The sequence below is a fragment of the Eimeria tenella genome, genomic scaffold, assembly GCF_000499545.2.
Source record: "Eimeria tenella Houghton genomic scaffold, Eth_scaff233, whole genome shotgun sequence".
NCBI classification, from domain to species: Eukaryota; Apicomplexa; class Conoidasida; order Eucoccidiorida; family Eimeriidae; genus Eimeria; species Eimeria tenella.
This window is the reverse complement of record NW_013544206.1, coordinates 1-14875: the sequence shown is the minus strand read 5'-3', so window position 1 is coordinate 14875 and position 14875 is coordinate 1. Positions and strand designations below refer to the sequence as shown.

Sequence of the window (14875 nt, the reverse complement as noted above, 5' to 3'; positions counted from 1 at the left end):
AGTCACTTAGGTCGATAGTTTCCTGTAGATACATCAAATAAGTTAGAGCCGGACCCACAAGGTGGTCAATAAGTGCATTTCCCCACTCGCGCGGTTCCAATCCCATTTGGGTGTACCGGCGCTCGATGCGCTTCAGAAAGGCCTTCATAGTGCTGCCGTCTTCAGGTAGTATAAGAGTCGTTGCGCCGGATGCTCCGGCTCCCCCTATTACCGTTCTAATCACACTCATTGCAGACTGGAATTGGTTCCAGGTGACGAAGGGACTGTCCCCTGGCGTGACGTTGGGCAAAGGTGTCTCCTGCGGAGGCGCCTCCTTATGCCCAAGCGACCGCTATGCCACGGTGGGTTTCGGAGTCGCGTGGCGGTGGTGGGCGGGTGTCCCGCTCGGCAACTTGTTGACCGACATTGTTGGAGTCTCCTGTGGTGTGGGACCGATGACGCGTCCGTTGCGGAGGTGCATCCCTTACCGAGCAACGATTTCTAGGTGCGTGGCATTAAAACAAGATAATTATACTCCCAAGTCCGGAAAGAATAAAGATTTCAATCCCGGAGCGGCCCCCAAATGTAGTGCGCGGCGCCTACTGCTGCGACTACGCTGTTTCCTGTCCCTCTACAGGTCTACATTCTACACCTAGATTAGCCCCATTTCTCGGTCTCTACCGCTTTATTCCGTCGAAATACGACAATTCAAGAAGTGTGTGTGTTCTCTGTCTTCGATTCGCTCCCTTCTCGGAGCTAACCCCCAAGACCCTAGGGGGGGAGGTCGCATTGGTGCCGGCGATATTGCCAGCCCCAGTCTCCACACGATTTCCGCACAATTCACGTTTTTCACTAGAACTCACTAACGGTTTTTCTTATTTTTTCATGTATTGGGGGGGCTCCTGTCCCCCTCCAGTGTCGCGGCCCCTTGCAGGTCGCTAGCTAGATATTATCCCTAGGACACTAGTCAGCCCCACTGTAGTGTCTCAGCACTACACAAGCTCAGCTGTAGCGCGCAGCACTGTTAGGCCGTGTATGAACGTCTCGCCAAGATAAGACGTCTTGAATATTGAAGGCAGCACAATTGTGGACTGAAGTGACGCTAGGCTTTCTGTAGGAAGAGATGCTTGGGACTCTCTTCGGTTGCTCCCACAGTGCATCCACTACGCACAGGAAGGTGGATGCAGCTGGTCTTATACTTTCGCAGAACTTACTGTTTAGCATGGTTTGGGACTAGAAACGATTCCAAAGTAGCTTCGAATTGCGCCGAGCTGCTGCATAATTCAGCGTTTTAGAGATTAGGGCTTTGGGCTCGCGCCTAGGCTCTAGCCACCACGGGTCTCTTGTCCGACCAGTGTACGGCGCATAGTCAGCCAGATCCCCCAGGTGCCGCCAATGCAAAATTAGGAAACAGCTTGTGCTTTTGATTAACCTGGAGCTCTGTGAGGACCAAATAAAACATTCTTGTTTCAAATGTGCGGGCGAGCCTTGCTGGTGGGTTCGGAAGGCCTGCAAGCTCCCAGAGCCTAGTCTTCTGTGTACTTCAAGTAAAATCTTGTGTAGCTACTATTCCCATACAAGTTAAATTGACGCTGCTCTCATGTCTAACTGTGACACCGTGCGCTGGAGCAGCCCTTCTTATGTGACTTCGGCCCGGCTGAGCCCCTTCAGTAGTCCTAGCTGGCTACACAGGTGCACACATGCCTCCAAGCGGTGAAGACACCGAATAAAGTCTCAATAGAGCACTGTTGTTGATGGAGTTTTCCCTGATTTCTCTAGGGAGTCTTCCTTTCTGCCTGTGTGTCCTTGCCACTGCTCACAGCCCAAACCCTGGCTAGCTGCAGAGCACCTTAAGCCTAATCTGTTACAAGAAGCCAGTTTCTCTTGCTCAGATGATTCAGATCATGCTTTCTTCTCATATCACTGAAAAATGCAGCTCCTGACGGCTGTTCCCTTTCAACAATGTAGTGTTGTGCACTGCACTTTGGCACCAACATTTGCCACGCTTTGTCACGTTTAGGTGGTGTCTAGCAGCTTTCGACACGTTGGGAAACGTCTCCAGCTATCAGCTAGCTTAAAGATATCTTTAAGAAAGGCTAAGCACTGGTTGAGGCTTGGAGGCTACAAGCCTTCCTTCACTGGAAGCCCCACAGTACGGGCACTGCTCGGCTTGCGCAGCTCCCGTGGGGTTTCTACCATTATAATCGCCATGGTAGCACACATGAATTGCATCAGGTTGCTAATACGGAGATTTTCAAATTGATAGTCTAAACCAGCAGAGCAGATCGGCTATGCTCGCAATCTGCAGCCGTCCCTCAACTGCTAAAAAAGTGTAGCATCAAGAGGGCTGGCATATGATTTCAACACTGTATGAAGTTGCCTTGAACCTAGAATCAAAAGCGAAATCGTGGGCATAAATACATAAGCCGGAAAAAATAGGGTAAACTTGTGAAATTCTGAGGCGTAACTGATGGCTACAGCACTCTGTGGGTCAGTTCCCAGGGACTGCGCAGGGACTGGATATATCCCCACTATTTGCTAGGTGCTTGAAAACGTATTTTCCTCAAGACCCAAAATTTTTTTTGTCAAGTTGTTGACGTAGACTTGGCCAATGAATGGGCCGAAGGAAAGGCACAAGGCAGTGGAGCTGGTTCATGCTCGCGCAACAGAGCCCCGTGCTGGTTGCTCGTCGCGTCTGTGGGAATCAGTTCCCCTTTTACAGTTGCACTTGCCTGATACGTATCTGGTGTAAATATATACAATGCTTTTCTGGGCTAGTGCTTCTGAGCTCAATCTGTAGGTTTTAAGCAATGGCGACAGAAGTCAGTCTCCACATGTCTCATCCAGGAGGTGTCTCTTTTCAAAATATTAGAAAAACAGAGGACGACCTCCACATTAGCCCTACATCTGAGGTGACCACATTAGCCTGCTCTCGTATCTACCGGCTGAAGCCCCGTTATTGGGCGTGCCGTAGCTCCATTTTACTACCTGCTTTGGCATCTGTTGCAGCAATCGTTCTGCTTGTAGCCGTCTGTTCCAGAGCTCAGACTGTGGCGCTGGGGACACGATTCGTTCATCGTCGGCTCTCAGAAGATGACATCACCAAAGCTGGTCTCAAGTTGACGTGTGAGCACGGTTTGGATGAACAGGCCGCTGGTTCGCCCTCCTCCGACCAGCCACGTGCATCACACCGAAATCCACAGATGGAGCCTTCTCCAGCAAAACGTCTCCGAAGAGATGCTGATGCCGCCTCTCAGGAAGGTCCGCACGCCGCACGAGACGGAGGGCACTTAAGTGTTCAGATTCGTCCGATGGAGTCTGCAGATGCACTGCCGCCGTCAGCGGAAGGCCCAGGCTCAAGGGAGAAGCAAGCTTCGAGTGAGCGAGAAGCAGCTGAAGCGTTGCTGCTACTATGGCGGCGCACTACTTCGACTGCTGTTGCTTTTGGAGGGACGAAAAGTCAGGCGACAGTGGCACCACGGGGGTCTATACCTGCTCCTTCATTTGACGATGAATCAGCGTGGCTAGGGTCTGTGTTAGATGCACAAAATGCAGAAGTAGCTGCTCCGCCTGTAGCTTATTACGTGGAAGTCTCAACGGAAAACGAAGGAATCTCGTTGCATCATCCCTTTTGCAATCTTCCGCGAGTGAGCCGTGCTGGGCTCAGAAGCCGTGCCAATTTCGAGGCTGCTATGGAAAACCACACCGGGGGTACTTCATCAATGCACTTAGTGCATGAGGCTCACGCTCTGCTCTCGAAGGTCATCCTCTCCCCAATGGAATTAGACCACTTGGTTCGCGTGACCGAACGGCTCGTGGCTAACACTGTCGTATATCAAAGCCACCCGATTCCCTATAAGGGTCCAGCAAAAATCGTTAAGCAGCTAGGCATTCGCTTTTTGATATTTGAGACGGTTATCTCAACACTAATGATTCTGGAGCAGAAACCTGAAGGTAACTGGTGGAACAGATTGATATCTCCAGTCCACGATCACTCCTTCAACTTACCAACTGCTCCAAAAAGGCGGCACGAGACGTTCAATGTTAGTCTCATCAGGGATCTGGTCAGCGCTTTAAATACTTTGAAGTCGGGAAAGCTGCCTGATAACCAAGAGCGTGTTGACCTTAAACGGCGTTTATTTTGCTCTCCATACTCCCACCCATTTTTTAAGAGCGCTTTATTTGATGTATGGAGAGCAGAAGACCAGAGATTTTTTGAAGATTTCGCAGGGTGATCTGAAGGTAGATGGTAGACGAGTAGTCCAACTCGGCCAACGAGAGCAGAACTGCTTATTCGGAAGAAATTCTCTAGAAGAGAATCGAGCACCTCCTTTGTCACAGCCGCACCTTCGAATGAGCCCAAGCTCGGTCACACCTGGTACAAAGTGTATTACGCGCCCTGGCATTTAAGCACTCTGCGAGTAGTTCTGTAAACGTGCATAGTTGTCACTGACGCAGCTTTAGACTAGCTGCGTAAGGCCAGCGAGGCGATGCTGTTACTCTTTAATCAGTATGTGCCCTTCACAGCCTTCCAATAACAAGCGGTGGATATCCGACGACAGGTTGAAAAATTCGGTGAGTAGCACGGTTTCCCCGTCAATTCCACCTCACAGAGTTCATGGGGCTAGCTCATGCTGGATTTGTCCCTTGACTGCATCTTCTTACAACAAATTTGCCCAGAATTATGGCTTCACTGATGAGGGTCAAACTGTAGCCCACTGCACCTATTTTACGGGGGCCAGCCCTCCAAAGTGTTCGGAGTATGCCGAATTGGGATACGACGAGCAATCGGTGATCACAATATGAGACCTGCTCATAATGCGACTTTCTTGAGCAGGTTGGTGGATGGTATGGTAACATGCAAGACGCTCTGCAGTTTGCTCGATGGCCTTTCCATATATGGCACCCAACATATTTGATGGAGCATTTGGTCAAGTTGTGTCGCTGACAAATGACTCTTCTACAGAGTCAAAAGTGTCACCTTAGAAACCAGCCGTTAGGAAGCAGCCCCTTGAAATACAGCCTTCCACAGACGCAAGTTTTGCACGCGGAATCACAGAAATGAGCCAAGACACAGCTACTGTGTGCTCAACGGACTAATGACTCTCTCCAAAGAGTCTGAGGCCTGCGACACAGTAATCAAGGACTCTTTTCAAAGAGAAGAGAGTCGTTGGTTACTAAGTGCGGTGCAGTATTTGACCCACGCTGCTACGTAGGAGGCTGCACCATGCAAGAGCTGCAGAAGGCTAAAATGTACTGATGGCCTGCATAACTAATTATAAGGCTAGCAAATCTGCCGCTTATTTCTATGTGGAATAGTCAAGCAATAGCACGGGACTCATCTGGGGAAGCTCCTAATGGCCAAAAGATCGTCAAAGTGGGAATGGCTCGAAAATGTTGACCGAAGAGTCTCGAAGGAGTTCCAAGCTTTCCTCCAGGCATTAACATTTCCCCGATGGCGCGCTGAAGCCACAGTTTAGATGGATGCGGGTGGCATAGAAAACACTGAAATCATGTCTTGAGCGCATGCAACGGAAGTGCAAAAACCATGCGAACTCGAGCGGAACTACCGACCTTGTTTTCTTTTGGAAATCCTTTTAAATGATGATGATAAACATAAAAAATACGTGATGGCTTCGCATGCATTTTCAATGCGAACAACTTGCTAGAGCATAGAAAGATGTGCCAAACTTGAATCTTTCACATTGCAAAGCGCGTCCAAAAGCATCTTGGCAAAAAAGAACGAATTCCAGCGACGAACCAGCAAGCAAATCATATCCTTCAGGACTCTTCCGTTCGTAATGCTACGGAAAGGCTGCACTGGAGCGTCCACAGCGTAAACGGCTGAATGCCCAAGATTGCCACCGGCGATGAACATAGCAGTAAATAGCTTGCCCAGTATTCACAGGTCTTTTGATCCTTGATCATAGGCAAAAGGCAAATTACTGCCCTAAATGATATACAGCAAATGTGGATGAAAAGCAAAACTTCACAAACGTAACAGTCGAAATATACAACTGTGGCTCGTTCTGCTTCAAAAGCTGCCTTCGGTACTTGCAGTAAGACTTAAGTTTCGCTCCTGACAGCGGCATGTATGTCTTGGCTGCATTCCACAAGCATGGAAGTCACATGAAACAAGAAGATGAATTTTACTTTGGCCAGTGGCCTCTACCATCTATGAGGGGCTTCTCAGCTAGTTGGATACCCTAGTTATGAGGGACCTGGAAGCGACAACAAACTACAATATAGTTCATTAAGGCAGCAAAAGTGTACTGCATAACTAATGCTAAAGGCTGGCTACGCCCACACTAGCGCCTAGTAGCCCTAGTAAAACGGAGTATGGGACTTATTGCCGGAGGCTTTCGTTGAAGTGCTAGTAACTACAGTGAGAAAAAAATATTGTCCAAAGAGTCGGATACCAGTGTCTTGATGTGTCTAAGCAGCAAAAAAAGGCAAAAATAGGAACGTGTAGCACCGTCCTTAGGTGGTCCTGTAGTTGAGCCTGAGGATGCCCTTGGGATGTGAGATAAGTAGGCTTGTCTACAACTGCAACGTGAGCTACGAACAAAAGATACCTGAGAGGTTCGATATGCTGGGTTCTACAGCCGAGCTCAGGGTCTGGAGCCAGGAGCAACTCGGTAACCAAAAGAAGCTCTGGAAGCCGAGGTGATAGGGGCTGTGCCAGTAGCTTATATTAGCCTGCAAAAGAGAAGTTGCATTGGCACAAAGTTAGGGCTTGGTGCACTGTGTGAGCGCAGAAATAGTAACCAGGCTGTTCTATTTACTGTGCAGATGATGATTCCTGACTTTCGAATTCCGAGGACTTTTTTGTTGAATAAACTGCTATTGTCGCGCAGAGAACAGGCTGCAGAGGGGCCCGTATTCGCCAGTCCCGACTTGGGGTACATGCTTGGTGTCTACACTCGTGGCCCAAGCTAGCTAGGCTAGTAGTGAAACTAGTTGCTAGAATCAGTACTTGAGCGCCTGCGCTTCGGCAGGGAAGACAGCCAGCTGCTTAAGTGGGCAAGGCTAGCAGGGCGGGATCGCTCCACAGAGGCAGCAACACGAACAAACATTTTCGGCCCAGGCTTACAAGCGTACGGACAATGGAAGTCAACACACACAGGAAAAAAGTTTTCGTACGAGCTGACGATGGGCACGCTCTGTGAGCCTACATCGACCACAAAATCTTTTGGGAACTTAGGACAAGATGTTTTGTGTGAGGAACTTACAAAGGCACGGGTTGCACTCCCACTCGCTTATCGTATGCAGCTGTGAGCACTACCCTCCGCCTTCGATTTCTCTCTTCCAGTAATCGGATCATCATTAAGGGCATTTCTCCAGCAACCGCTGCAGTGCTGGCAGCGTGTTGCTTGTGCTTTTCCCCAAGTTAGTGTCGCCCAGACGAGCGCGTATCGGCTGCCTGCTTGTGCGGCCTGCTAGTGGCACTTATTAAACGGAAAGGGTTTTTGGCCCTTCGCCTGATCAAGGCAGGACCACACAGCTAATGATATGAGTCTAACAATGTGTGTCGTAACTCTCTGCATTTTCTAGTGGTTGCTAATACGGCCATTAGAGCAGAAGTATTCCAGCTTCCGGGGGGATCTTGCACGGATCCCGCACTATAATCAGCGTATTCCCAGTATTTCCAAATATCTTGCTGAGAATAAACTGAGTTTCGCAAAAATGGCAAGAGGTGCAATGGCGAAATTTGAATTTGAGGCTACCAGACCAGGACGCTTAATACTACAGAAAAGATATGCTTGCAACTGCGCACCAACGCTAGCGGCGAAGCGAACAAATTTGCACTCTTTTCCTGGCGTTTGACCGTGAAAATGAGCAATATCAGGCAGATTCAGATAGTTCGAACTAACACTTGGCCTAAGCACCAGTTTAAAGAACACAGTTAAGGCCCCGTTGAAAGTTGTGAGCATGCGTTGGGCACTTGGGGACCTTGCGAAGATACACACCGGATAAAAGACCCTCAGCGCAAGCTGAAGGTACTTGAGCATTCGCGAGCTGAAACTGCATGGAAGGTAAGGTACGAACGCTGCAACGTAGCACAAATTGCTTTGTAGGATTGATATCGCCGTCAAGTGCCAATGGAACACATGAAGTTTACCGCCCATGGGAAGTAATGGGCTGTCTATCTTTCCCTTCGGCACGTCGACAGCGATTCAAGACGAAACAACAAGCCAGCTTAATACTGAGGCCCCGGCGTTCCAAAACGAAATGGATGAGCATCAGCAACCTAGGACAAGGACTCGACTACCTACAGAAACGAGCTGATGGATGCGCCACTGAGAAGTGAGCATCACCAGCAATCAAGGTGCCAGCGCAGCTCCAAAACAACGCATGCATTCTATTATGAGACAATTATCGTGTGTAGTAGCATAAGTCTACAAGCGTACAGGGAAGTCGCAGGAAGCAGGAAGAGGACACACGAACAGAATGCGTCATAAGCAAATCGCGAATACGCCATAACCACCACATCGCAGAAAACCCCAGAAGAAAATGATACAACTATTTCTTAGGACCTTTAGAAAAGCAATGCCCATCTCGAAGTGCGACGTACGAAGTGTCACGAAATATAAGGAAGCAAAAGCTTCGCCCATTTTATAAAAAAGGTATAGAAATGTGGATTGATTTGGTGGTATCTTTCCGAAGACACAGAAACACCGCCGCAGCAACGGGTCAAAGTAACTGCCATCTTATTCGCAGCGACTACAGTTTGCGGCTGGAAAGCCGGCGTAGGAAAGAAGATTACACTTGTAAAGGTCTAAATAGCCACTCATTGGAACGGCTTCGTAGTAAATTCGCCGGCGGGAACCCGCAAATTTGCTACGACGAGAAATTCAGAAGCGGAAATAGAAAGGTAGTCTGGAAAGGCTACAAGTGGAAAGGCTACAAAGGAAGGAGCACCTGCCTATGGCAATATGCCTTCATGCCATAGACTGGGCCACTTGGCATCTTCGCAGAAGTAAAAGTAGTAGAAATTTCCTATTCACAATGCCTCGCAATTCCATAAAGCTCTGAACACTATCAGGCGAGTACGGCAAACGGGAGAGAGTGCATTCAGGGCGCAGTCAGAGCTACTGGTGTCTCGGTGGAAAACTCCGCACCACTCGCCAGGACCTTAATTTGAGGGATTCTGGAGCAGTAGTAGCATGAAACCGTCCACAGACGAAAAGCACACTTCCAAATAAAGAACGATTACTCAGCAGATATAGCGGATGGAGAGCGAATTTGAGACAAAATTTGAGCAATAAAGTGCTCAACAACAATCCGGAGCACCGGCTACTTACAATGCAGTTGCACAGGACATCATACTGAAGAATGAGAAAACACTGCAGAAGTAATCCACACAGCATCCAAAATTTGGACACTACAGCCACGAGAAAGATCAACCACAGCGATACACAGGGTAGCCTTTTATATCCCCTGCACAAGTACGCGAAGCGTTCGCGAAGACGATCCTCGAAGCATGCCTTGCGAAGCTTGTCAGCGTTCTCACGGCGCAGAAGGACACTGCAGGGGCACTCGGCAACAGGATGCCACATGCATCCGTGTTAAGATACGTAACCCTACATTTTGGCATGTGCATCAATTTGTGGGTTTCCTGGGCGCTGCAAACTGGGGCGACCCGGAATGATACGAGACTTGATGGTGGCGGCGAGCAACTGCATTAGTGTTCTGTGAGCTATATTATTCAGTATATTTCCAGACAACACAGTTCACACCAAATACACGCGCCCGCCCAATAGTCACTGTGTTCTCTCCCAAATCATCTTTGTGAAAAGAGAGAGCTCATGTTGTATCTGTCTGGTAACATACGGCATTTCACACCACTTGAGCATCTGTATGCACCAGTACGTCGCCAAAGCAGTTGCGGAAGTCAGTTCCATCGCACGGCAACTCTAGCAATGGCAAGCAGATGCGTTCATCGGAGGACTGCCAGCGACAAACCAGGGGATGAGGACATAAAAATGCATTGGGAAGTTGCAATAAAAGGCAGGTGAGGAAGAAATGTCAGGAAAACAAAAACGGCGAGCGTAGAATGCTGCAATGGTAAGACGAGTGAGAGGTGAAGTTTGCAGCAAACTCATAGGCTGCGTCTACTTGCCCTTTCCCCAGGAACCCATGGATTAGGGTCGACGGATGTGAGCGCACCGAAGTTTGAGGCACGGCCACAAATGAGGGGGGCCCAACTTGCGTCGCTGGTGTTGCATATATGGAGTAAGAGATGGAAGAGCTTTCTTAGCCAACAGCTGACGAGGACCGAGACAAGTCCAGTTGGCCTCAATGAAGAGAGGGTGGAAGCAAACTTGAGTTAGATGACGAAACTTCCTCAGTTGAAATTCTGTATAGCACGTATAGATACCACTTGTATGTCTCTGAAATCATACGCTGAAGCTGAGCTGGAATGCAAGCGAAGCCTATACATGCAATACTATTGCTGGAGCAATACTAGCCGGCAAGGCATTGTTATGAGCACTGCAGCGAGGCTCACGCCAAGATCTTCGAACTTATTGCATCAAAGATTGTAAGTGACAATACAACTACGTAAACAAAGCAAAGAAGAAGCGAACAAGCACCATAAAGCAGCAGCCTTTTCTCCGAACGAAAGCGAGAACCAAAGAGGATACAAGTAGATTCGCTGCATACCAGTCGTACCCAAAATCCCATCATGAGAATTGTACCGAAGAACGACACCTCAGACTAGAGGCATAGTACGGAAATTTTTTTGGAAGCAGTGGGCGAAAATTCCACGAATGCAGTCGGGTCTTGGTGCATCCTGGCGGATGTTGAAGTTGTTGCGTAAGTTTAGAAGTACATTGAAAGAAACTCCACGAGGTGTACACCTGAAACAACTCTGATTCTGAAATTTTGAACCGCCGAACGATTGCCAGCAGAGGAGGAGGCGCCAGTACTGCAGAGAATGCCACGGGGAAGACACAATGCTAAAATATCACTAGAGGGCACTTGAAATGCAGAACAGACAATCTTAGAAGTTGAAACTTAAAGTTGAGGCACTAGAAGTTTTTGAAGGAGCCCCGTTCATGAGTACGCCGCAGTAGAACTTGTGGACCTGAACATAACCAATACTGTGCAAAAGGATATTCAAAGATAAAATCGTCAAACAGGGCTTCCATTTTAAAAAAAAATCGCTTCATGAGGTGAAAAGTATAATTCCAGTACAACGATCAGCGACCAAGAGGACTAAAAACTTTGTATGGAACGGAATCAACAGCGAGGGAAGCATATCTCATTCAGGGCGTAATCCCCAATCGGTGTAGTTTAATTCATTACACCGAGTAAACACAGAGTTGGAAGTTAAAAATTTGTCCCTGGAGTTCCAGGACTTGCAGCTTGCGTTCTAATGAAGACGCGAACGGCAATGGGGCTGCGCAAACCAGTCGGGTTTCACCAGAGGTGCTGCAATTGTCTCTGGCAAAAAACGACGCAGGCGAAACAGGCGGCATGGTATCATACCGCTGTGTTAACATGCGGGAAAACACGAAACGCCTCAAAATGTAAGCTAGACCTTCAGCGATGAATAGATGTCGCACTTCCTTTAAATAGGTCACTCCCTCGAAACACACTGTCGGGAGCAGCCGCATCGGCCATGTGGACAGATCGCGGTGAACAGTTCTATATTTCTGTTATATAGGCGTCTTTCTTCTACATTTTACCCCATTGATGCACTTTTTTCAAGTTTCACTGAGCATCGCAGTAGTACTGTAGTGCGCGGGCCAAGCATTCCACGGGAGAGCGAGAACACCATCGACTGCAGCTGTATGTTGTGCCGTGCTTGCGCGAACAGTTAAATAGCAGGTGCTGATCTAAGCGAATTTGACGCTCAGCAAAGCGAAACATATCACTGTCTTGCAAGAGGATCGAGGGCTACGTGTCTTTGTAGCAGCGAAGCTGCTCTGTCCGTGTTTGCAGAGTGCAACGGAAGTATATTTATTGCCGCAGTGAGAAGGAAGAAATCCATCACTCAATAACCCGGAAAACAATTGAAGTATCAACTTGTACTGAGTGTTCTCGCTTACCAAATGCAGAAATGCACGCTCCCTTCCTTGCTCAAAGAAGTAATCCAGCAGGGGGGAATGCTAACCGTCAGGCCGTAATCCATTCCTTACTATATACTTCAAGTGGCACGCCGGACTGTTTCAGCTCTTTGGAACCACAGTATACTGACCAGCTGTGGAGTAACCGTGGTCTCGGAGTACGACCAAAGCAACCACGCCGCAGCCTATCCTTAACCGTGATTCTGGCATCGGTTGCTTCTCTTGTGATGGTTCTGGCTTGGCTAGGCTCATGTTATGTGCGCCGAAACAGAGCCATAGGCGTTGGGCTTGCTCGACGCAATCTTTCGGGGCTCAGGAATGAAAACAACCTTTCTGATATTCTGGAGGAGTGCGTGTCACTTGAAGAGGAACTTGGCATTTCTCATGATGCGCCTAAGCTGGAGGAGGAGCCCGCAGCTACGAAAGCTAGGTACTTCTCAATGCTATATGAATCTGCAGAAGCATTCGAACGGACTCCAGAGCAAAGTTCACGGACGTCGCAGCAGGTCCCCACGCGGTTTCCAGAAAGCTGCTCTTCACAAAAAGCAGGTGAAGTTCAAAGCGAAAACTCACAATCGCTGAGGCCACATGGACACTGGGGAGCTCGAGAGGAAGCATCAGAACATTTCTCGAGTATTTCAGGTAGAGGAACGGCACCTTCGTTACATCCTGCTGGGCAACCTAACGCGCATGGCGTCCCTGGAGAGCGGTTGCCGCCTGGCTTTGGCCCTTTTTATCAGACAACGCCGCAGCAGTTGGTGCCTGCTGAAACACGTTACATGCTCTTTACAAAGGATGCATGCGGCGCGTACCTTAATGCTTCAGCTCCTGACGCCAGGTCGGGCATGAACCCACAGCTGCCATTTCAGCGTGTGCAAGGATATCACGAGAAAGTCACATCAACGGTTGAAAATATGCCATCGAGAACATCGATATTTCCATCGGCTCCGCCCACATTCTACAAAGCAGGGGAGGCAGCTGCTTCCTCATTCTCGCGTGGCGGTGCTCCAAACGCTGGTAATGAATCGAGGTGCCCTGGAGCCGTGCTAGAGGGAGCCTTTTTGCCGCGTGGCTCACGGGAACCTCAGGAACAGGCACGACAGGAAACGGCACTGGAAGGCTTGTCAGGTTATTCAGCCTACAAAGGTTACGATTTTTCCGATTTATTTCCCCATAAGCAAGTTGGCTCTTCTGTTTCAGGCCCACATGGCAGTGCATATGCAAACACCACTTTGCAAGGCATCGTACCTTTTAAACGGCGGCTTGGAACCGCTATGGAAGGCCTAACACATTATTCTGCCGACCCAGGCCACAATACTTCCAAGTTTGTTCATGATCAAGTAGCTGTCCCGTTACCCTCGCAATTCGAAAGCGGCGGTGAAAGTGCTGCTTCACGGGACCTTCTAGGTGCAGATCTGTGGGCTGAGGAACTTATCGGTGGCATTTATCCAACAGGCAGCCAACGAATTCCGCAGGCTGAGGGCAATGTGGCCACGGGACTGCAAGACGCAACCAATCCCGTAACTGCTGCTGCACCCACGTTCAAACTTGGCGCGAGGACACTTCTGACTGGAGGTTCAATCTCTGACACGAGTGACGTCAGCAGGACTTCGAGCGGAAGCGCAAGTACGCCGCCCTTGAAAAACAATTTTCCGCCTCAGTCTCAAGAACAACGCATGTACGAAGTGGCATCTCTGGGAGGACGTGCTGCTGACCTTTCAGTGCCCTTGAATAATTCAGCTTTTGCTCCAGCCGTGGAGAGGACAGTTGCAGATGCTGGGAGCCACGCGGCATGGGACATAAGTTTGCATCCGTATGTGCGTTTGCCAGTCGCACAGCTGCAAGACGCACGTGGTGGATTTCGCAGGAAATTTTCCTTGACAAAACATCCGATTGAGCGTAGCCCGTTACCAATCTACGAGGCGATGCGCACATTATTTGCCAAGTCTGTCTTAACTCCTAAAGAGTCAGAGTTTCTCCTTATACAGGCCGAGCGTTTGGTCTGCTACGCAAAGGCCAAGCTAGCCACGATCACGAGACTAAGGTCACCCTATTTCATCGTTAGGAAACTAGCGTCATTATTTGTGGCATTTGATTATCTGGTGTCCACAATTGAGGTCCTAGGAGACCAAATGGACGTTGGGAGCTGGTGGGAACCGTTCGCACAGAGCTTTGTTACAGATTTTGCCTTTCCTGCTTCGAGCATGCGTACCCAGAAAGCACGGGAAAGAATTAGATTGGCTAATCGCCTGAGCGCCGCATTATCGATTTACAAAAAGGGGATACGCCCGCCACTTGAAGAGATTGTTGACTTGAAGCGTATACTTTTCAGGAAAGTACGGGAATATACCCAGTTCAGGCATCCTCTGTGGCTTCTTTGGATACATGATGACACATACCCAGCTTGGTTAGGCAACGATGCAAAAGATCGAACCAATAATGGGGGCGGCGGCTGACTGGTTCCGCGAAGCAGCACGACGCTCAATTCGCCATCTCTTCGGCTGAAAACCAATCGTGCTTTTCACAGCGGAGCCCCGATCGCCTAGCTGCAAACTTTGCTAAACAGCAGCTCAATGCTTTTCTTTTGCTGCGTCTTCTGTAGTCTGCAGCGGCCACTATGCATGTTGCAGGCGCAGCGGACATGCTAGTCCAGGCGCGCACGCCAACAGTGATTTTTTCCTTAGTGCAACGCGGTCGCACGCCGAATCCTCTCCCCATTAAAGTCGCTATACGCTCGTTTTCGATGCGGCACGGGCTCGGTTGAGCTTAAGGAAAAGGCAGGGAAGCTTTGGGAGAGCATGCGATAGCGGGGATGCCTTTGT

General features: G+C 49.1%; 2 protein-coding genes across 2 annotated transcripts; both read left to right on the top strand.

The window, feature by feature from the left end:
• Nucleotides 1–2789: 2789 nt before the first annotated feature.
• ETH_00016715 (uncharacterized protein) lies at nucleotides 2790–4214 on the top strand (the record flags this gene model as incomplete). The annotated part of the gene is made up of 1 exon (XM_013379350.1): nucleotides 2790–4214. One exon carries the CDS (start codon nucleotides 2790–2792, stop codon nucleotides 4212–4214), a length of 1425 nt encoding a protein of 474 aa, XP_013234804.1.
• Nucleotides 4215–12280: 8066 nt separating this feature from the next.
• ETH_00016710 (uncharacterized protein) lies at nucleotides 12281–14509 on the top strand (the record flags this gene model as incomplete). The annotated part of the gene is made up of 1 exon (XM_013379349.1): nucleotides 12281–14509. One exon carries the CDS (start codon nucleotides 12281–12283, stop codon nucleotides 14507–14509), a length of 2229 nt encoding a protein of 742 aa, XP_013234803.1.
• Between the last annotated feature and the right edge of the window lie 366 nt (nucleotides 14510–14875).